The sequence below is a fragment of the Staurois parvus genome, unplaced genomic scaffold (genome assembly GCF_062004578.1).
Source record: "Staurois parvus isolate SC_StPar_1 unplaced genomic scaffold, SC_StPar_1.0 ptg000169l, whole genome shotgun sequence".
NCBI classification, from domain to species: Eukaryota; Metazoa; Chordata; class Amphibia; order Anura; family Ranidae; genus Staurois; species Staurois parvus.
The window spans coordinates 7766758-7791108 of NW_028317965.1; the positions used below are offsets into that span (position 1 = coordinate 7766758).

Genomic DNA, 24351 nt, shown 5'->3' on the forward strand with positions numbered 1-24351 from the left:
GAAAGCTGAAATTACACGCTACAGAGCTCAGTGTGGGGAGCTCTGAGTCCTGATCGGAGGGAACATACAAACGTGCCTTCACACAGCTTAAAGGAACAGAGCAGAGGCTGTCAATCACAGACTGTATCCTCCTGTCACCATTTTTCTCTTGGTATCAGGAAAACTTGTCAGAAGTGACTCATACAGATAGCAGAGAAAAGAAGCAGCAGACAGGAATGACACTTAGTGCTCTGGATGGAAACAAATAGAGGGATATGCTTTGTTCATACGTCACCTCTGAGGTTTACGACCATTTTAAAAGGGCAATAGAACCATAGTATAGTAACATCTCCACTAGGAAGGTACATGTCAAAACCACATGGTACTAGCTGTGTCATAAACCATCACTAAATACTCAGCACAATATTACACATTCAGACATGTATAATGAGAAAACAAAATTACTAAAAGTGTAACTGCCACAAGAGAATTATGTAGGCTGCCACTGCTGACCTCCATGTTTAAGAATGATAGTCATCTGACTGTCATGCTTTAACTTCAGCTCATTCTAAAATACTAAAAATATATGGAGACCTTGTTGCACGCTTGTTTCAGATCTGTGCTCAAAAGAAGCTAAACACGGCCAACCAACCAGCATTTTCTGAAGGCCAGCAATAGCACCCTTATATTCTCATGACAAGTGTACTTTACAGAGGAACTCTAATCCAAACAACATCTGGGGTTTCCATTGGCAGACATGTTTAGATCTCTAACTAGGAAGAAATTTGTGGGAATTGTTTGAGAGCTTCTGGCGCCGCTCAAGGATAATTGTGGATTATAGTCACCCTGCCGGCAGAGAAAAGAGAAGGGAGCAGCGTCCTGAGTTACTCCAGAAACTTCGTAGTGTTCACGTGAGGGGGGTGTACGCCGCTGAAACCGATCCCTACGAGTCAGGCAACGATGCCGTGTGATGGATGCCCGCTGACGCATTTCGTCCCTCCAATAGGGGGCTTGGTCACACTCTGTGACCAAGTGCCCTATAGGCGGGGCAAAACACATCAGATGGCGTGGCCAGAGAGGCGCCTGAGGCCATCCATTACACGGTGACGTTGCCTGACTCCTGGGGATCGCTAGGAAGAAATTTGTCTCAGTTTCTGAAGCGGAGACAGACAGCTGCCAATATGTAAATGAGCTGATCTCCTAAACAGAACACATTTATGTTTATTCTGCTTTATTTTACATTGTAAGCTCTACTGAGCAGGACCCTCTGTTTCCTACTGTATTAAATTGTATTGTAATTGTACGGTCTGCCTTCACGATGTAAAGCGCTGTACAAACTGTTGGCGATATATTAGGGGTGGACTGACCATTTGGAAACTCGGGCACTGCTCGAGGGCCCAGTGGTCAGTAGGGGGCCCCATGAGATGCCCCTGGTACCTTTTTCATAGGCTTTTTTGAGTTTGGGCAAGGACACAGCGGCTCCATGATTCCGTTGCCCGGGGGCCCCATGAGTTGTCAGTCCGCACCTGCGCTATATAAATCCTGTATAATAATAATAATTCAGAGTAGGGATCATGCGTTGAGGAGGTTGGCAAGCAGGGAGCCCAGGTTATTAGCGTTGGCATAAAAGTTCCTCTTTGCCCATCTTATTTGTAGTTCTGCCTGGTCATTGAGCAGAAAATTTAATTCCACTTTAGTGGAGGTTACTTGTTTATGAAGGGCGGTTGAGAGATGTTTCTTCCAGTCAGACTCCAAAGCGAGCCAGCTAAGAGGTTGGCATGGAAATTTGATTCCTTGTCTTTCTCAATACAGGAAGTAATTTAGATAATGGTCCCCCGTATAGTGACTTTGTGGGCTTCCCGGGGAGGAGGCTGAGCCGGCATTAAGGCTGAAATAAGATTTGAGTTAATTATCTATACAATCAGTTGTGGTGGCATGGGAGAGTAATGTATCATTAAGACTCCAAAAAAAAGGAAGGAGGGCAGGGGGGTTTGAGACATGCACTGAATAGGCAAAGGTGAATGGTTGGACCACGATACTGATATAATCATAGCCTTAGTGAAAGATGGGAGAAACAGGGGGTTCACGAAGAAATTACAGATTTATGAGAATCAGTCAAGAGGGGCAAAATAGTAGGAGTAATCACTTATCCTAGGGTTTAAATGTCTCCAGACATCAATCATGTCAAAGTCCATAAGTACAGAGGACATTTTGGCAGCGGGGCTATGAGTTGAGTCTCTTCCAAGTGCAGGAGTGTTATGATTCAGTTTGTCGTGTTTAGGGTCTAGGACCTAATCTTCCATTAGGGAGAGGGTGCCCTGTTTATGAGAGAACACCCATGAGGTGAGAGAAGGACCATGGCACCCTGGGCTCTCTCATCCCTCCAAGAACTACAGATTCCCGCAGTCCCCTGGACTCACCTTATCATCCCAGTATCTCCAGCCTCCTGGGCTCACTTAGATGCTTTGACCCTCTCAGTCACGTGGGTAAGGGATTGCTCTCATCCAGCCCACACTTGTCCCTGGACTGGAGTAATCCTGCCTCCTGGATGGAGCACGCACCTGTCCCCGGACTGGAGTATTCCTGCCTCCTGGATGGAGCACACACCTGTCCCCGGACTAGAATATTCCTGCCTCCTGGAAGGAGCACGCACCTGTCCATGGACTGGAGTATTCCTGCCTCCTGGATGGAGCACGCACCTGTCCCCGGACTGGAGTATTCCTGCCTCCTGGATGGAGAGCACACCTGTCCCCGGACTGGAGTATTCCTCCCTCCTGGAAGGAGCACGCACCTGTCCCCGGACTGGAGTATTCCTGCCTCCTGGATGGAGCACACACACCTGTTCCCGGACTGGAGTATTCCTGCCTCCTGGATGGAGCACACACACCTGTTCCCGGACTGGAGTATTCCTGCCTCCTGGATGGAGCACACACCTGTCCCCGGACTGGAGTATTCCTGCCTCCTGGATGGAGCACGCACCTGTCCCCGGACTGGAGTATTCCTGCCTCCTGGATGGAGCACACACCTGTCCCCGGACTGGAGTATTCCTGCCTCCTGGATGGAGCACGCACCTGTCCCGACTGGAGTATTCCTGCCTCCTGGATGGAGCACACACCTGTCCCCGGACTGGAGTATTCCTGCCTCCTGGATGGAGCACGCACCTGTCCCCGGACTGGAGTATTCCTGCCTCCTGGATGGAGCACACACCTGTCCCCGGACTGGAGTATTCCTGCCTCCTGGATGGAGCACGCACCTGTCCCGACTGGAGTATTCCTGCCTCCTGGATGGAGCACACACTGTCTCCTGAAGGAAGCCCTCAGCTATGCCCAAGTCCTTCATTATAAGGACAGGGTGCACCTGGACACACCGCCTGCTGCTCTTCAGCAAGACCTGGACACTGGTTGGAGATTTCTTCCCTCACAAAGCACTTCAAAATCTGCAAATTCTGGATATTCCAATTCAGGAATACCAAAAAGCTGGAGAAAGCCGACAAAACGGTTTTCTCGACTCAAAACAGATATTTCAGCCCCGTACTTTATATTTTATGTCAACCCTGTGTCCTTTCAACACCCATTTTCACAGTAGCAGCGCCTGCCCACTGTTACAAAATCTTATTAGCAATTTTCTGTTAAATGGATGGCATTTTGAACACTAGGGATTTCTTGCCTGGGGCTCCATATTAAAGCAGTAGTAAACCGCATCCAAAAAAAGAAAAAAAAACCCTTTAAAAAAGGTAAAGACAATGTGATAGTATGCATTCAATACTAGCACATTATGAAGGACTTACCTTGAAACAAAGCTCTCCAGCGGAGCACTGTCACAGCTCCCCAGGGCTTCCATCTTCACAAGCTCTGGCCCTCTAACTAGCCGAGCAGCGATGACGTCACTCTCGAACATGTGCGTGGGAATCCCAGACCACGGCACAGTGCTCTGAAGGACGGAACGGCACAGGTATGCCATTCCTTCAGAGCGCATGCACCGGCTATCAAATGGGGCTAATATCTCCTAAACGGTACATGTTTAGGAAATATTAATTTTACCTTCAGGTAAGCGTATGATGAAGCTTACCTGAAGGTAAAATTAATAAAATGAGAGTTTACTAGCACTTTAATATATGGTAAACTTGATTACCTGAAAGCAAACATGTGCTAGCAAAAAACAAAGTGGGTTCAGGGAGGAGCAGGCAGTGGCTCAAAATACAGATATACATTATATGACTATTGCATATTCTATCATTTCCACAGGATCAAGCAATGATTGATATGTCAATAGGAATCCTCAGATCTCAGGTGTTGCCCCTGGCCAGAAGACCATGGCAAGGAAATGGTTTGTAGAATAAGCTGGATTTATTTAGAGGAAGGAGGAAGGAGGAAGAGGAAGAAGGAAGAGGAGGAAGAAGAAGAAGAGGAGGAAGAAGAAGAAGAAGAGGAGGAAGGAGGAAGAGGAGGAAGGAGGAAGAGGAGGAAGAGGGAAGAGGAAGAAGAGAGAGGAAGGAAAAAGAGGAAGGAGGAGGAGGAAGAGGAAGGAGGAAGGAGGAGGAGGAAGGAGGAAGTGGAAGAGGAAGGAGGAAGAGGAAGGAGGAAGAGGAAGGAGGAAGGAGGAAGGAGGAAGAGGAAGAAGAGGAAGAAGAGGAAGAAGAGGAAGAAGAGGAAGAAGAGGAAGAAGAGGAAGAGGAGGAAGGAGGAGGAAGAAGAAGAAGAAGAGGAGGAGGAAGGAGGAAGAAGAGGAAGAAGAAGAGGAGGAAGGAGGAAGAGGAAGGAGGAAGAAGAAGAAGAAGAGGAGGAAGGAGGAAGGGGAAGGAGGGAGGAGGGAGGGGGAAGGAGGGAGGAGGGAGGGGGAAGGAGGGAGGAGGGAGGGGGAAGGGGGAAGGGGGAAGGAGGGAGGGAGGGAGGGAGGGAGGGAGGAGGAGATTGCACACATTCAATCACAATCTCATGCTTTATAGTCATGTTAGGGAACCATATTATATGCTTCTCAGGATTGGAGTTTATAAGGTTTTATGGTTATTTTTTTTTTATTATTATTATTATACAGGACTTATATAGCGCCAACAGTTTGCTCAGCGCTTTACATTATAGTGGGAGACAATACAGTTCAATACAAGAGGGATTAGAGGGCCCTGCTCCTTGGAGCTTACAATCTAGGAGGGAGGGGATAGTGGTACAAGAGATAATTAGCTGTGGGGGATGGAGTGGCAGGAGGAGTAGGGGATTCCAGTATTAGCTGGGGTCAGAGTAGACTTCCCGGAAGAGATGGGTTTTCAGAGTGCGCCTAAAAGTGAGCAGAGTAGGCTATAGCCTGATAGCTTGGGGTAGGGAGTTCCAGAGGATAGGCGAGCCCTTGGTTAAGTACACATTTTTGTTTGTAGCGACAAAAAGAAAAAAAAAAAGAAGAAAAGAAGGACACATGCAACTTACTTTAAAAGGCTCACCAACAAGCGTGCAAACCCCTGCATCATACTGATCTCCAGTTTTGGAATTGTCACCAACTCGTACAACAACTTAACGAAGAGCACATGGTCTTCTTTACTAAATTTTCTGCCATAAAGCCGAATGTACCTGCAAACAAATAGGCAAAAAAAAAAAAAACGCATTTACAATTCTGTGCATCCATTACATAACAAATTTTACTAGTGGAATTCATATAACTAAGACATTATGAAGTGAGGATTTGCAGTGCATTGCAAAGTCAGCTCAAGCTAAACCCTATGTAGCTAATGCCTTGCTGTAATCCCGATTATAGATCCAGCAACAGAAATATGTATGGCAGAAGAAGAAAAAAAACATAATAAATGAAACACAATAGTATAGGAGGAGGTAACTGCCTGCAAAGGTCAGGAGACGGTCTAGGCAAGAAGCCTGGGTGCTATGTGCTGTCCTCGTAAAGGTGCCAATACATGAATGTTCCTAACAAATAGGGGCTATACAATACAGATGGCACAGAAACCGTTACAATACCAACACATAAGATATCTGGACAAAACTTGAATCTAAGAGGCAGGAGAAAAGCTAGATACAATATGGAGGAGGATATGCAACAGTGGTTTGGGGAAAAGGAATTTTAAACCCAGTCGAAGTAACAGATACAGAAAGACAGACAATGTACAGTCTCAATTTCTTGGTATAGCAGCTGTGCAGAATGCCAAAATATGTAGTCCGATAGATACCAGATTCTGACTGTGCTGCCTGGTGCGCCATGTAATCTAACAGACCTGGTCAAACATACCCCCTCCCTTGCACCCCCCCCAACAAAACAAGTCAGCATAAGGACAGTAATGTGGGCTGTGTCCACTTTTGTTAAGAATGGTGTGTAGTGTAGTGTAAACATTCTGTACAAAGAGTGCAGGGGCCAGGAGATGGCAGTGTACACAGATGTCAGGAGATGACATTGTATGCAGAGCGCAGAGGTTCATAAGTGTCTGTGGGAGGTATGGCACCCTATCAGTGTCTGTGGGAGGTATGGCACCCTATCAGTGTCTGTGGGAGGTATGGCACCCTATCAGTGTCTGTGGGAGGTATGGCACCCTATCAGTGTCTGTGGGAGGTATGGCACCCTATCAGTGTCTGTGGGAGGTATGGCACCCTATCAGTGTCTGTGGGAGGAATGGCACCCCTTCATTGGGAGCAATGGCGCCCCCTTCATTGGGAGCAATGGCGCCCCCTTCATTGGGAGCAATGGCGCCCCCTTCATTGGGAGCAATGGCGACCCCTTCATTGGGAGCAATGGCGACCCCTTCATTGGGAGCAATGGCGACCCCTTCATTGGTGTCTGTGGGAGCAATGGCGACCCTTCATTGGTGTCTGTGGGAGCAATGGCGACCCTTCATTGGTGTCAGTGGGAGCAATGGCGACCCTTCATTGGTGTCAGTGGGTGGAATAGCGACCCTTCATTGGTGTCAGTGGGTGGAATGGCGACCCTTCATTGGTGTCAGTGGGTGGAATGGCGCCCCTTCATTGGTGTCAGATGTGGATGGAAGAGTGTCCCAAGGGCTGGACAGAGGTAGGCAAAGGGCCACATCTGGCCCCAGGGCCGCATGTTTGGAGACCACTGCCTTAGCACCTAGAAGCTGCTAAGTGTTTGTGTACATGAGGCCTTAGCAATGACTGAATTCACACCTTAACATTCAGCATTAACCACTTTTACCCCTTTCATGCCCAGGACAATTTTCAGCTTTCAGCGCCCTCACACTTGCACGGTCATGAAACATTGTACCCATATAAAATTCACATTTTTTTCACACAAATATAGCTTTCTTTTGGTGGTATTTAATCGCCACCGGGTGTTTTTTTTTGCACTATAAACAAAAAAAAAAAGCAAAATATTTGACAAAAAAAGTCTGTTTCTATTATAAAATTTTGCAAACAGGAAATTTTTTTCCTTCACTGATGTGCATTGATGAGGCTGCACTGATGGGCACTGATAGGCAGCACTGATAGGCTGCACTGGTGGGCATTGATGATGCTGCACTGACAGGCGGCACTGATCATCAGTGCCCTGATGATTACGCAGGTCTGCGACTAAAAAGCTGTTTGATTATTTTCATCTAATTTCCATGTATTTTGGTGTGCTGAAAACAAATAAAATATTGAAAAAACTCCTAGATGTCATGATTTGCCACAAAATGCAAAATTGTCTTCAAATTTAGCAAATTTTTTTAATTTTTGTTTTTTTTATATTATGGGTTTTTAACCAAATTTAAAGTCCAAATTGCTATTAATTCACATAAGTGCATTTTAAGATATAAAATGCCAAAAAAAAAACACCTTAAAAAAGGGGTTGTCTGAGTTATGTAAAAAAAAAATATAGCACTGTAAATCTGATGGTCAGCAATATATACATAAGCTAAGCAAGTTTTAGGGGAAATAAAATTCTATTTCCTCATTTCTCTAGTTCTCTTCTGGCCCTTTGTTGTTATTTTCAGGTAAACAATCTCTGCCCCTCCCCCCTGCAAAGGGGGTGAATACAAGTGCTGCTCTGAGTGACATGTCTGACTACTAGGATACTCAGCAGCATGTTGTATGTGTAAGCCTCAGCCCTGAGTCTGTGCTTCTAATGGTAGAAGGGGTTAATCTTTCCTGAAGAATCCAGTGGGTGTATACCAAATACCCTTGTTTTCTGTGTCTATGGGACAGTCGACCGACAAAATCACTGGACCAAGATGAGTTGGCAGCCGAGGGTGCTAAAAGTCGAGGGTGCTAACAGTCGGTGAAAAAAATGTCCTCCGAGAAACTCTGGTACCATCCCATAAAGTTCTTCTGCCACCTCTCCACATAAAATTGGGATTGATGAAGCAATTCGTAAAATCACTTCCAAGAGATGGAGAATGCTTCAAATACTTGGTCACCAAGTTTCCAGGCCTGTCGGAGGCAAAATTGAAGGAAGGTGTGTTCGTCGGACCAGACATTAGAAGGCTTATAGTTGATCAAGAGTTTGTCAATACCATGAAGGATCCTCACAAAGAAGGGTGGATGCATTTAAAGAAGTCGTACGGAAATTTTTAGGCAATAACAAAGATCCTTCAAGCATCCTAAAGCATTTCAAGCGTTAGGTTGCCTGATGAGTTTGAAAGTGCATTTCCTCCAGTTCCACCTTGACTACTTTACTGAAAATTTGGGAGCTGTGAGTGAGGAACAAGGTGAACGATTCCACCAAGACATTAAAGAGATGGAAATGAGATACAAGGGAAACTGTTTGTCTTTAGCCTCTTCCATTTTCTAACAATTGCTCCAACAGTTGATCTATTTTCACCAAGCTGCTTGGCAATTGCTCCGTAGCCCTTTCCAGCCTTGTGGAGGTCCACCATTTTTTCTCTGGTGTCTTTTGACAGCTCTTTGGTCTTGTCCATGGTAGTAGTTGGCGTCTGACTGACTGTGGGGTGGACAGGTGTCTTTAAAGAGCTCAGACAGGTGCTACTAAGTTAGATTAATGAGTGGAGTAGAGGTGGACTTTTTAAAAGGCACAGTAACAGGTCTTTGAGAGTCAGAATTCTTGCTGTTTCTTAGATGTTCAAATACTTATGTTCAGCAGTGCAAGACAAATACATTCTTTAAAAATCATACAATGTGATTTCCTGAATTTTTTTTTAAATTCTGTCTCTCAGAGTGGGAATGCACCTACAATGTGAATTTCAGACCCCTCCATGATTTCTAAGTGGGAGAACTTGCAAAATCGCAGGGTGTTCAAATACTTCTGTTCCTCACTGTAAAAGCAAGTATTGTACATCTAGAAGCAGGAGAAATGGATCTGGGAAAAAAATCGTTTTTTTTGTTTTTTTATACTTCCCAGATCCATTTCTCTAGCTACATGCCAGTGGCCCGTCTACATGGGGTTATACCAATACACACTGTCCACTTGGTAAAGAAGTGCTGAGCATCAGGATGTATCATCTAATATCAAACCAATGACATAAAAGTCCACAATGCACATCTGTAATGGCCGTGTAATCCAGCACACGGCAGATACCTCTAATGTGAACATTTGACAAATACTGAAATGATCCTGCAGATATGACAGCTTCATATTTAAAAAGGGAAGAAAACACGGAGAAGACAGATGCTACAAGGATATCGCTGATTGAATCATGGCAATTTTCCCCGACAGGAACGCAGATTTAAAAACTGCCACCACAAACTTAAAAATCCAGCTTTGCCGACGTGAAAACATACGCAGGATATGGTAATAACAGTGATTAGAGCAGGTTTACAGAAAGCCAGGAGACTGACACCCACACAAGGCATTGTTCCCAACTAACAAAGCTGCAACAGTAAGACACCAAAACCTACCTTATAATAGGTTACATTTCTGATCCACCCCCAATGTATGAACGTGTCAGACGCACATGCACACGCATCTCACATCACAAAGAGGGTTAATACAGGGATTGGCAAAATAAACATTCCAGATTGGTCAGTATGGGCAACTTATGCAGGCCATAGACGGGTCGAAATTCGGCCGATATTTCAGACAAAAAAAAAAAAAAAAACGGCCGAATTTCGCACCATTAGTGGGTTAATTGGTCGGCCATTTTTCAGGATTTTGGCACTTTTTTTTGATCGGTAAAGTTGGAAAAAAAATGAGAAGAAGAAGGAGGAAGAGAGAAGGAGGAAGAGAGAAGGAGGAAGAGAGAAGGAGGAAGAGAGAAGGAGGAGGAAGCAGAAAGAAGAAGAGAGAAGGAGGAGGAAGCAGAAAGAAGAAGAGAGAAGGAGGAGGAAGCAGAAAGAAGAAGAAGGAGGAAGCAGAAAGAAGAAGAAGAAGAAGAAGGAAGCAGAAAGAAGAAGGAGGAAGAAGAAGAAGGAGGAAGAGAGAAGGAGGAAGAGAGAAGGAGGAAGAGAGAAGGAGGAAGAGAGAAGGAGGAAGAGAGAAGGAGGAAGAGAGAAGGAGGAAGAGAGAAGGAGGAAGAGAGAAGGAGGAAGAGAGAAGGAGGAAGAGAGAAGGAGGAAGCAGAAAGAAGGAGAAGAAGAAGAAGAAGAAGAAGAAGAAGAAGGAGGAAGCAGAAAGAAGGAGGAAGAAGGAGGAGGAGGAAGAAAGAAGAAGAAGAAGAAGAAAGGAGAAAGAAGAAGAAGGAAGAAGAAGAAAGGAGAAAGAAGGAAGAAGAAGAAAGAAGGAAGGAAGGAAGAAGAAGGAAGAAGAAGAAGAAGGAAGAAGAAGAAAGAAGGAAGAAGAGGAAAAAGAAGAAAAAGAATAAGAATTCCTGTCCGCTATTATATTTGACATGAAAAAGTATAGCGGTTGCAACAATGCATCTATTTGTATCTGAATAAAACATCTGTATCTGAAATGGATACAAATAGATACATTGTTGCAACCACTATACTTTTTCAAGTCAAATATAATAACGGAGCTCTCTGCAGGGACAGAAGAAATTAAATGCCGGCCGTAGACGGGACGAATATTTTTTTTTTTTTACGGTTGGTGGTAACGTCGGCCTATTGAGCAACCGTTTTTTTTTGTTTTTTTGGGGTTTTTTAATGGACGGTTTTTGATCCGTCTATGGCCTGCATTAGCCATTATATCACATGCTTGTGTCATTGTGACAATCTTCATGGTTTCTGTTCCAAGGCCCCTCTGACCTGAGTATGTCAGTGCAGTGAATCCAGGTGGTTGAGGCGTGTTTTTAAAGAGCTTCAACTGCCTTTCAAAATCTGGAAATTGGCAGTCAGATAGTCCTAACACTGGTGCAGAGGCAACACTGTCCAGCAGAGGCAGCATTTGGCAGCAGATCCAGAGAAGTGAATAAGGCGAATAGGGCCGCGTCACAACCACCATGCATCCGCATTCAACTAATGCACCTGCCCTAACAGCACTTACTAAGTCTTCGAAAACACAAACTTTCAGTAAGTGAAATGGCGAACCTCAAGCCCTAGGCCAAGAAGCTCCACTTAGGCCAGGACCTCAAAGCATGCGGGGAGGAATTTCCAGTTTCTCGGAAAACCTTACTTGCTACATTGGCTTCACACTAGTGGTGCAACAAAATGAAAATTCTCAGACCGAAAACTCAGGATGCATTTGGCCAAAAACCAAAACGGTCAGTTTTTTTGGCTTTTCTTTTATTGTATTATATTCGACTTTTCAATTAATAACATGAATATGAATTTATTTTCAGCACCTTTTGGCCAACAGGCTGCTTTCACACGCTTTTGTGTAAAAAAAAAAAAAAAAAAAAAAAAAAAAAAAGCACAAGAAAAGCTCAAGAAAAATGCATTCCTTTAAAATTCAAAATGTTTGTCTCACACTGGTCCGTTGTGCTTCCCTTGCAGTGTTAAAAATCCTGCTTGCCACATCTTTGCAGAAAAGCAGAACATCTGAATAAATGTAATATATATTATTAAAAATATATAATTTTTTAAATATATTGATCAGATTTTTTTTAACATATTAAAAAGTCATTAACATATATTTGTAAATGCATTCCAGATATGTAGATTTAAATTTTTAAAGACATACAGTATATTTTTCATATATTTTTAAAAATATTTTTCATATATTTTGTAATAAAAATGCATTTCAACGTGTGTGTGTGTGTGTGTGGTGTGTATATATATATATATATATATATATATATATATATATATATATTTTTACACACACACACAGTGGGGATCGAAAGTTTGGGCACCCCAGCTAAAAATTTGTATTAATGTGCATAAAGAAGCCAAGGAAAGATGGAAAAATCTCCAAAAGGCATCAAATTACAGATTAGACATTTTATTTCCATCATTTACACTTTCAAAATAACAGAAAACAAAAAAATGGCGTCTGCAAAAGTTTGGGCACCCTGCAGAATTTATAGCATGTACTGCCTCCTTTGCCAAGCTGAGACCTGCCAGTGTCATGGATTGTTCTCAATCATCGTCTGGGAAGACCAGGGGATGTCAATCTCAAAGGTTTTAAATGCCCAGACTCATCTGACCTTGCCCCAACAATCAGCACCATGGGTTCTTCTAAGCAGTTGTCTAGAAAACTGAAACTGAAAATAGTTGACGCTCACAAAGCTGGAGAAGGCTATAAGAAGATAGCAAAGCGTTTTCAGATGTCAATATCCTGTGTTCGGAATGTAATTAAGAAATGGCAGTCATCAGGAACAGTGGAAGTTAAAGCAAGATCTGGAAGACCAAGAAAAATATCAGACAGAACAGCTCGCAGGATTGTGAGAAAAACAATTCAAAACCCACGTTTGACTGCACGATCCCTCCAGAAAGATCTGGCAGACACTGGAGTTGTGGTACACTATTCCACTATAAAGAGATACTTGTACAAATATGGTCTTCATGGAAAAGTCATCAGAAGAAAACCCTCTTCTACGTCCTCACCACAAAAATCATCGTTTGAACTTTGCAAATGAACATATAGACAAGCCTGATGCATTTTGGAAGCAAGTTCTGTGGACCGATGAGGTTAAAATTGAACTTTTTGGCCGGAATGAGCAAAGGTACGTTTGGAGAAGGGGCACAGAATTTAATGAAAAGAACCTCTGTCCAACTGTTAAGCATGGGGTTGGATCAATCATGCTTTGGGGTTGTGTTGCAGCCAGTGGCACAGGGAACATCTTACGAGTAGAAGGAAAAATGGATTCAATAAAATTTCAGCAAATTTTGGATGTTAACTTGATGCCATCTGTGAAAAAGCTGAAGTTAAAGAGAGGATGGCTTCTACAAATGGATAATGATCCTAAACACACCTCGAAATCCACGGGGGATTACATCAAGAGGCGTAAACTGAAGGTTTTGCCATGGCCTTCACAATCTCCTGACCTCAACATAATTGAAAATCTATGGATAGACCTTAAAAGAGCAGTGCGTGACAGACAGCCCAGAAATCTCAAAGAACTGGAAGACTTTTGTAAGGAAGAATGGGCAAAGATACCTCAAACAAGAATTGAAAGACTCTTGGCTGGCTACAAAAAGCGTTTACAAGCTGTGATACTTGCCAAAGGGGGCAGTACAAGATATTAACTCTGCAGGGTGCCCAAACTTTTGCAGACGCCATTTTTTTGTTTTCTGTTATTTTGAAAGTGTAAATGATGGAAATAAAATCTAACTTTTGTTGACATATTATAAGAATGTCTAATCTGTAATTTGATGCCTTTTGGAGATTTTTCCATCTTTCCTTGGCTTCTTTATGCACATTAATACAAATTTTTAGCTGGGGTGCCCAAACTTTCGATCCCGTGTGTGTGTGTGTGTGTGTGTGTGTGTGTGTGTGTGTGTGTGTGTGTGTGTGTATATATATATATATATATATATATATATATACACACACACACACACACACACACACACACACACACACACAGATAGATAGGATAGATTTTTCTTCAATGTGGGTTTTCTCTACAGAATGTCATGAATACCCGTCTGGGGACACTTTACTGCATGTGGCAGATCACAAGCGCAGATACAAGAGGACAGAAGGCCTCGCTTGCTCAGACCCAGCTCCAGAGAGGTGGTAGTCTATCCCTACAGGGCCCTGGTACCCCCATTCAGACAGCTGCCCCCCCCCCGTCTGATGCCACTAGAACCTGCTGTCAGAATACCTGATCACAGGGGCGGACTGACCATTGGGGAACTCGGGCACTGCCCGAGGGCCAGGGGTCAGTAGAGAGCCCCATGAGATGTCCCTGGTACCTTTCATAGGCTTTTTTGGGTGTGGCTTGAGTGCGGGCGAGGACACAGGGGCCCCATGATCCCCTATTGCCCGGGGGCCCCATGAGTTGTTAGTCCGCACCTGCCTGAGCAATGACTGCAGCTGATTGGCTGCAGGCTCTGTCTGGTCGGCAGTTTTTGCCCTGGCTCGTTCACCAAAAGTCAAAGGAGCTGGCAGAGCAAGCCACTGTTGGACTGATAGGCGATTCCTCTGAACTGGCCAACATTCTAATAGTGTATGGCCAGCATGAGAAATACTGTTAACGGTTCCCCCCCATCCAGTTACTGTACTGGAAAGGAGCTAATGTGATATAATGGACTGAATGTCCATTTGCAAGATGGGGAGGTGCTGTGTACTAAACCCATGATGCGACATTTGGATCACAGGTGCCCCTAGCTTGTTCGGCTTCCCCCTGGTAGAGGTGTTGGTTGCACTTCTAAATCTGATGCAGCATAAAAAAGGGATAGGTTTCATTCACACAGGCGCTGTGGCCCATACAGTGTGAATAAGCACCTTGATTGTGTGGCTGGAGCTGCGTGTAAGCAGCCTATGGTTCTCCATAGGGACACAGCCACACGTCCTATTGTGACAGACATGCAAAGGCAGGTGAGCAGCCCCCAAAAGCAAACATGTGTTCAGGTCCAGGGTTCAGGTTCTCCAAATTGCCTCAGCATCCTCATAGAGAAACATAGGCTGCCAGCACATCACAGTCACATAAACCAGGTAATCATGCACGCTATATGGCACCACGGTGAATGACAAACTGGTTTAAAAAAATAAATAAATAAAAAATATTATTATTATGAATAATATATATATATATATATATATATATATATATATATATATATATATATATATATATATATATATATATATATATATATATACACACATATATACATATATACATATATATATATATACACACACACACACACACACACACACACACACACATACATACATACATACATACACACACACACACAGTCAGGTCCATAAATGTTGGGACATCGACACAATTCTAACATTTTTGGCTCTATACACCACCACAATGGATTTGAAATGAAACGAACAAGATGTGCTTTAACTGCAGACTGTCAGCTGTAATTTGAGGGTATTTACATCCAAATCAGGTGAACGGTGTAGGAATTACAACAGTTTGCATATGTGCCTCCCACTTGTTAAGGGACCAAAAGTAATGGGACAGAATAATAATCATTATTATACAGTATTTTATACAGGTTTGCTCAGCGCTGTACATTATAGTGGGGGACAGAACATGAGACAATACAGTAACAAAACAATACACAAGGGGTTCAAGGGCCCTGCTCCTTCGAGCTTACAATCTAGGAGGGAGGGGATAGTGGTACAGGAGGAAGTGGCCATTGGGGGATGGAGTGGTAGAAGGAGTGGAGGAGATCGGCTGTTAGGTGAGGGTGAGGGTGGGGTAGGCTTCCCTGAAGAGATGGGTTTTCAGGGTGCGCCTAAATCATAAATCAAACTTTCACTTTTTAATACTTGGTTGCAAACCCTTTGCAGTCAATTACAGCCTGAAGTCTGGAACGCATAGACATCACCAGACGCTGGGTTTCATCCCTGGTGATGCTCTGCCAGGCCTCTACTGCAACTGTCTTCAGTTCCTGCTTGTTCTTGGGGCATTTTCCCTTCAGTTTTGTCTTCAGCAAGTGAAATGCATGCTCAATCGGATTCAGGTCAGGTGATTGACTTGGCCATTGCATAACATTCCACTTCTTTCCCTTAAAAACTCTTTGGTTGCTTTTGCAGTATGCTTTGGGTCATTGTCCATCTGCACTGTGAAGCGGCGTCCAATGAGTTCTGAAGCATTTGGCTGAATATGAGCAGATAATATTCCCGAAACACTTCAGAATTCATCCTGCTGCTTTTGTCAGCAGTCACATCATCAATAAATACAAGAGAAGCAGTTCCATTGGCAGCCATACATGCCCACGCCATGACACTACCACCACCATGCTTCACTGATGAGGTGGTATGCTTAGGATCATGAGCAGTTCCTTTCCTTCTCCATACTCTCTCTTCCCATCACTCTGGTACAAGTTGATCTTGGTCTCATCTGTCCATAGGATGTTGTTCCAGAACTGCGAAGGCTTTTTTAGATGTTGTTTGGCAAACTCTAATCTGACCTTCCTGTTTTTGAGGCTCACCAATGGTTTCCATCTTGTGGTGAACCCTCTGTATTCACTCTGGTGAAGTCTTCTCTTGATTGGTGACTTTGACACACCTACACCTACCTCCTGGAGAGTGTTCTTGATCTGGCCAACTGTTGTGAAGGGTGTTTTCTTCACCAGGGAAAGAATTCTTCGGTCATCCACCACAGTTGTTTTCCGTGGTCTTCCGGGTCTTTTGGTGTTGCTGAGCTCACCGGTGCGTTCCTTCCTTTTAAGAATGTTCCAAACAGTTGTTTTGGCCACGCCTAATGTTTTTGCTATCTCTCTGATGGGTTTGTTTTGTTTTTTCAGCCTAATGATGGCTTGCTTCACTGATAGTGACAGCTCTTTGGATCTCATCTTGAGAGTTGACAGCAACAGATTCCAAATGCAAATAGCACACTTGAAATGAACTCTGGACCTTTTATCTGCTCATTGTAATTGGGATAATGAGGGAATAACACACACCTGGCCATGGAACAGCTGAGAAGGCAATTGTCCCATTACTTTTGGTCCCTTAACAAGTGGGAGGCACATATGCAAACTGTTGTAATTCCTACACCGTTCACCTGATTTGGATGTAAATACCCTCAAATTAAAGCTGACAGTCTGCAGTTAAAGCACATCTTGTTCGTTTCATTTCAAATCCACATATAGAATACATGAAGGTCAAAAACCTTCAACCTTTAGAACCACTTTAGTCCTCATGCACACGGGGTGTTTTAATAACGTTGGTACCACTAGTTCTGCCAAAAAACGCTGATGACAGCCTATGTGTGCATGGACACATAGGATAACATGCTGGGGAATTTACTGGCTGTAGGAAAAAATGCCAAAAGCCAAAAACAGCCGCTGTAAAAACGTCCCGTGTGACTAATGCTGCAGCCAATGCTCAATTCAGCACACCACAAAACAAAAAGGTTTTATTAACCAATGTTATGTTCTGAACTAATCTACTCAATACTGTCTCTTTCAGCCTCACCCTTAAAAAGGAGCACAGGGCCAACAATGAAAATATGTGCCTGGTACTCCCCGAACCACCCCCACCCCACCATTCAGCACCGCACTTCAAAAGACACTTCAAAAGCACAGGAAATATTTAGAGAGTGTGACCACGCTGCAATCCACGTGTTTACACTTAAGTCCTCAGTTGGTAATGAAGGCCTGGAGATAGCTGAGATGTTCCAGGGATAATGCAAACAGCGTACATACAACCTAGATCTAATGAACTTTATACATGATTACACTTTCTTTTTAGAAGCCTCTATATATCAGTTTACTATTGCAATACCAGTGGTAAGGTCAATATGACCTTACAGTTGTCCTCAAAGGTTTACCTCCCCATGGAGAAGTCCTAATATACAGTATGGACTATCATTAAAGAAAACAAAAAATTTCTTTAATCTCTTCTGGGATTCATATTCAGCTGTAGGTCATATCAGAATGGCATACTTATGAAACAAAACATGACTAGTAAACACATGAAGTGCCCCCTATTCAAAAGTCTACATCCCCTTAGTTCCTAATCCTGTGTATTGCCCTTTTTAGTTTCAATGAGTGTGTTAAGTCTTTTGTAATAGTTGTCAACAGGGGCGGACTGACAACTCATGGGGCCCCCGGGCAATAGGGGATCATGGGGCCCGTGTCCTTGCCCAAACTCAAAAAAGCCTATGAAAAAGGTACCAGGGGCATCTCATTGGGCCCCCTACTGACCCCGGGCCCTCGGGCAGTGCCCGAGTTTCCAAATGGTCAGTCCGCCCCGGGTTGTCAATGAGGTCCTGAATTCTTGCAGGTGGTAGAGCCGCACATTCCTCTTGGCAAAATACCTCCAGGTCATGGAAAGTCTTTTATCATCTTGCATGAACGGCACATTTGAGATCTCTCCAGAATGGTATTAAGATCGGGAGACTGTGATGGCCACTCCAGAACCTTCACCGTTTTCTGCTGAAACCACTGGAGGGTCAACTTGGCCTTGTGCTTAGGGTCATTGTCATGCTGGAAAGTCCAAAAGCGTCCCATGCGCAGTTTTCATGCAGAAGAATGCAAATTGCCAGTATTTTCTGATAACAAGCTGCATTTATCTTGCCATGAATTTTCACATGATTCCCCGTGCCTTTAGAGCTCACACACCCCAAAAACAGCAGTGAGCCACCAACATGCTTCATAGTGGGGATGGTATTCTTGTCACTGTTGACTCCTCTGCAAATATAGTGATTACGGCTGTGACCATAAAGCTCTATTTTGGTCTCGTCACTCCAGATTGCAGTGTGCCAGAAGCTGTGAGGCGTGCAAAGGCGTTGTCAGGCATATTGTAACCAAGCTTTTTTGTGGCATTGGTGCAGCAAATGCTTCTTTCTGGCAACTTGACCATGCAGCTCATTTTTGTTCAAGCATTGTCGTATTGTGCTCCTTGAAACAACCACACCGCCTCTTTCCAGAGCAGCCTGCATTTCTCCTGAGGTTAAATGTGGGGTTTTCTTTGTATCCCGAACAATTCTTCTGGCAGTTGTGACTGCAATCTTTCTTGGTCTACCTGACCTTGGCTTGGTATCAAGAGATCCCTGAACTTTCCACTTAACAAGTGATTGAACAGTACTGACTGGCATATTCAAGGCTTTGGATAGAATTGTATATCCTTTTCCATCTTTATAAAGTTCCATCACCTTATTACACAGGTCTTTTTAAAGTTCCTTTCTGCTCCCCATGGCTCAGTGTCTAGCCTACTCAGTGCATCCATGTGAGAGATAACAAACTCATTGACTATTTATACACAGACACGAATTGCCATTTTTAAAAGCCACAGATGTGGGAAAATAACCTTTAATTGCGATTTTACCCTGTGTGTGTCACTTTATGCGTCTGTACCAAGGCCAAACACTCCAGGGAATGGAAACTTTTGATCCGTGCCATTTGGACGATTTCGGTTATCATTATGATTTAAAAAAAGAGACAAACTATGTGATAATAAATGGCTTAAAGTGTTACTACACCCAGGACCCATCATTCCCTATATCTGGTCTCCGCAGGGCCCATCATTCCCTATATCTGGTCTCCGCAGGGCCCATCATTCCCTATATCTGGTCTCCGCAGGGCCCAGCATTCCCTATATCTGGTCTCCGCAGGGACCAGCATTCCCTATATCTGGTCTCCGCAGGGACCAGCATTCCCTATATCTGGTCTCCGCAGGGCCCAGCATTCCCTATATCTGGTCTCCGCAGGACCCAGCATTCCCTATATCTGGTCTCCGCAGGACCCAGCATTCCCTATATCTGGTCTCCGCAGGACCCAGCATTCCCTATATCTGGTCTCCGCAGGACCCAGCATTCCCTATATCTGGTCTCCGCAGGACCCAGCATTCCCTATATCTGGTCTCCGCAGGACCCAGCATTCCCTATATCTGGTCTCCGCAGGACCCAGCATTCCCTATATCTGGTCTCCGCAGGACCCAGCATTCCCTATATCTGGTCTCCGCAGGACCCAGCATTCCCTATATCTGGTCTCCGCAGGACCCAGCATTCCCTATATCTGGTCTCCGCAGGACCCAGCATTCCCTATATCTGGTCTCCGCAGGACCCAGCATTCCCTATATCTGGTCTCCGCAGGACCCAGCATTCCCTATATCTGGTCTCCGCAGGACCCAGCATTCCCTATATCTGGTCTCCGCAGGACCCAGCATTCCCTATATCTGGTCTCCGCAGGACCCAGCATTCCCTATATCTGGTCTCCGCAGGACCCAGCATTCCCTATATCTGGTCTCCGCAGGACCCAGCATTCCCTATATCTGGTCTCCGCAGGACCCAGCATTCCCTATATCTGGTCTCCGCAGGACCCAGCATTCCCTATATCTGGTCTCCGCAGGACCCAGCATTCCCTATATCTGGTCTCCGCGGACCCTGCATTCCCTATATCTGGTCTCCGCGGACCCTGCATTCCCTAGATCTGCTCTCCGCGGACCCAGCATTCCCTAGATCTGGTCTCCGCAGGACCCAGCATTCCCTATATCTGGTCTCCCCGGACCCTGCATTCCCTATATCTGGTCTCCCCGGACCCTGCATTCCCTAGATCTGGTCTCCCACAGTACACACAACATGGAAATGCATTATTTTAGTAAATATAAACTGCTAAACACCTTTTCTCATCAGCAGTATATAGCAGTCTTGTGACTTATCAGTGTCTAGCTGAGCACTGATTAAAGCTTGTAGGAGTTGTCACACTGCCCTATGAGATTGCATAACCCCTGACCCTCTATCTGGATAGCACTGATTGGCCCTGTGCTGATCACATGCACCCTCCCAAGAAAAAGAAAAAATACACACCAAACTAAGCATGTGCAGAGTGTTCACGAGGCTGTGTTCTATCAGGAGATAAAATGGGGAATATGGAAGAAGGGGAGAATCAGAGAAGACAGGATCAAACAACTTTTTTACACAATGCAGAGGATTAACCCCTTCGGTTCCACAGCGAGTATAACAAGCAGGCTTTACTGCATCTACAGACTGACAACTATCCTTAAAGCAGAACCATACTCCCTTCGGCTCCAGTGATGTGGCAACCCACTGCTCCTTGCCTGGCCGATTACATCTTCGGTCTCAATCGCCAGCTACTGTCATTGGCCACACAGGGTGACATCACTCGCGCGCATGCGTGGGAGTTCAGTCAGATTCTATGGAGGTATTGATATGCTGGATTGGGGGAGGAGGGATCTTAGGACAGTAATGGTGAGACTAAGGTCAGTAATAGGGGGGCTCCAGACAGTAATGAGTGGGGGGCAGGAAGATTTGTGAAGAGTGGGGTGGATTTATGAAAATTAATGAGAGGGAAATCAGCATAATAATGAGTTTTTCCCCATAACAGGTTTTTTTCTTTCTGGCCACCCGGCATTACGTTGGGGTCATTGGCTGGCCGCTCTGCTATAAGTACGTTATGGTTAGGGGGTGCAAATTGCTTGCCTTGCCCCGGGAGCCGACAATCCATGCTATGCTAAAAAAACTGGCTCCTAAATGTTTCAGCTGGCTCCTAGATTCAAAGGAAATTTGTCAAGCCCTGTAATAAGGGAAGGCAAAGGGCTGGATGAGAAGGACAGGGTAAAGGTACTGCAAGGAATCAGGGTGACCTAGGGAGCTAGGAGGGTGACCTAGGGAACTAGGATGACCTAGGGAGCTAGGAGGGTGACCTAGGGAGCGATCAGGGTGTCTGGAATGTAGGAGTGCTCTGTCTGTATCTTTTGCCAGCACTGCACTGCTTCTGAAAACTCTGCATTTATGTACAGCTAATGCACTCCCTCCGCCTGCCACTCGAAAAAGAAAAGAGTACAGAATTAACCCCGCTGGGAAGGATAATATGAACGTTATGAGGGTATAATTGACTTCGGATTAACAACTATTTTTATGCTGTCCATATAAAAATAACTGAAAATGTACGCAGATTATATTACAATTTTGTTGTTCTGTATATTTAAAAACTAGTAATGTTGCTGACTCTTCTAGGACTTAAATAAACATGTGGTGGTTTAAGATCCACTGAGGCCTGCTGTACTGCTGCACTGATAACCTGTTCACCTCACTTCATCCCCGCACAGTACACAGGCGCAGGAACTGTCAGTCAGGAAGACTCACTAGTGATAATGGAGGGGAGTTGGATGAGGACAAGGTGCAGGTGCTGCAAGGAGTCCGGGTGAGGGAAAGTGGTGGCCTCCTTGTTGGGTGTCACCCACACTTTACAGGCGATATGAAGTGTACATTACTGCAGGGCTCAACAAATCCCAGGCGCCAGGTCACCTTGGCAACTAGAAATTGATTCCTGGCAACTGGGTTCACATGTGTACTGAAATCGCCATGTCATTCTGGTTTCTGTGCAATTTCAGTACAGGTGCAAATTTTGATGGCTCCCTCTCTCTCCCCCCACATCTGCCTCCCACTGACTTCAATGTAAAAAGTGCCCCACCGCGGGCCTCCGTGGGAGGAACAGTGCCCCATGCGGGCCTCCGTGGGAGGAACAGTGCCCCACCGCGGGCCTCCGTGGGAGGAACAGTGCCCCACCGCGGGCCTCCGTGGGAGGAACAGTGCCCCACCGCGGGCCTCCGTGGGAGGAACAGTGCCCCACCGCGGGCCTCCGTGGGAGGAACAGTGCCCCACTGCTGGTTTGTGTGACAGGAATTTGCCACTGAGAGGAAGAGTGCCCCAAGGGCCCAAGGGCTGGATAAAGACAAGAAAAAGGGCCACAGTTTTGAGAAAAGGCCTGGTTCTGTATGGTTACAGTTAGCTGTGTTGGTGTGTGCTACATACAAAAACAAAACAAAAAACACAAAACCCAACACCCCACGACATCTTCAGCACATTTACATATATATGTGCTGACACACGCTGTGCTATGAGCCTAAACTAGCTGAAACAGTTTATTACACCCATAGGACACACACTATATCCAGTATGCAGCACTCCTATTATATGTGCAAAACGTAATCAATTCAAATAAAAAAAAAAAAAAAAAAAAGGTATATTATTTTACAAAAAAAAATAATGAGCTGTTCACTTTTTGCACATATAAGAGAAGTGCTGCATAGTGGATACAGTTTGTGTTCTATTGGTGTTATTTTGATTTTTGTTTTTATATTGCAGCTGCTGATTTTGCTTTGTTTTTTTTTTTCCTTCTAAGGCTTCATGTACACGAGCCTACCCTGACTGCTGGAAACTGCAAATTGCGGCAAAAATGCGGTACCCCCTTTGCCGCATTTTTGCGTTTTTCCAAAGGACGGCGGTCAAAACGTTCCTATCCAGAATGCGATTCTTCTGCGTTCAAGAGAAGGAGGTTTAACCTCACCTACACGCAGCAGCTCCAAAACTCTGCTAAAAGCCTATGAGAACACAGACTTTTATGAAGTTGAGTTTAGGAGCTTTGGAAGAAAAAAAAAAAAAAAACGCCAAAAGCTTCTAAACTCGAGTCTAGGAGTTGTTCATGTATATGAAGCCTAAGGCGCAGAGTTAGACTTCATGCACACAAGCAGCTCTTGAACTGGAGTTTAGGAGCTTTTGAAAACTCAAAACGCGGTACCGCATTTTTGCGTAATCCCGCTGCCGGCAATCAGGGTAGGCTCATTTACATGAAGCCTAAGGGTGATATTATTTTGGAATAGTTTTTTCCTTATGTAATGATATTTAAAATGATTGACCATTACCTGTGCTATGTTTGTTCACAAAATAAACTGACTACTGTAACTCCCTCCTCACTGGCCTATCCCCACTCCAGTCCATCATGAATGCTGCTGCCATACTCATCCACCTTACTAACCGTTCTGTATCTGCCACCCCTCTCTGCCAATCCCTCCACTGGCCTCCACCCCTCTCTGCCAATCCCTCCACTGGCCTCCACTCTTTGTCCTCCACCCCTCTCTGCCAATCCCTCCACTCAGTGTCCTCCATCCCTCTCTGCCAATCCCTCCACTGGCCTCCACTCAGTGTCCTCCACCCCTCTCTGCCAATCCCTCCACTGGCCTCCACTCAGTGTCCTCCATCCCTCTCTGCCAATCCCTCCACTGGCTTCCAATTTCCCAACGGATAAAATTCAAAACACTAACACGGACGTATAAAGCCGTTCATAACACTGCCCCCAATTACATCACCGATCTTGTCTCCAAATATCACCCAAACCGTACTCTCCGCTCCTCGCAAGACCTCCTACTCTCTAGCTCCCTTGTCTCCTACTCCTATGCTAGTCTCCAGGACTTCCCCTATCCTCTGGAACTCCCTACCCCAATCCATCAGACTATCGCCTACTCTGCTCACTTTTAGGCGCGCTCTGAAAACCTCTCTCTTCAGAGAAGCCTATCCCGCCCTCAGCTAATACTGGAATCCTCTACTCTTCCAACCACTCCATCCCCCACAATTATTACCTCTTGTACCACTAGCCCCTCCCTCCTAGATTGTAAGCTCCAAGGAGCAGGGCCCTCGAATCCCTCGTGTATTGAATTTGTACTGTTACTTTACTGTCTCCCACTATAATGTAAAGCGCTGAGCAAACTGTCAGCGCTATATAAATCCTG

At 44.8% G+C, this 24351-nt stretch overlaps 1 protein-coding gene across 3 annotated transcripts in view; it reads right to left on the reverse strand.

Annotated features, from left to right (window-relative positions):
* PSME4 (proteasome activator subunit 4) overlaps positions 1-24351 on the reverse strand; it is a 243830-nt gene that overhangs the window by 192193 nt on the left and 27286 nt on the right. For all 3 annotated transcript variants that reach the window (XR_016312594.1, XM_089676470.1, XM_089676469.1), the window contains exon 2: positions 5397-5537. Coding sequence is in view for 2 of the 3 variants with exons in the window: in XM_089676470.1 (XP_089532596.1) it covers positions 5397-5537 (141 nt within the window). In the remaining variant the exon portion in view is untranslated. The remainder of the gene's footprint in view (positions 1-5396; positions 5538-24351) is intronic.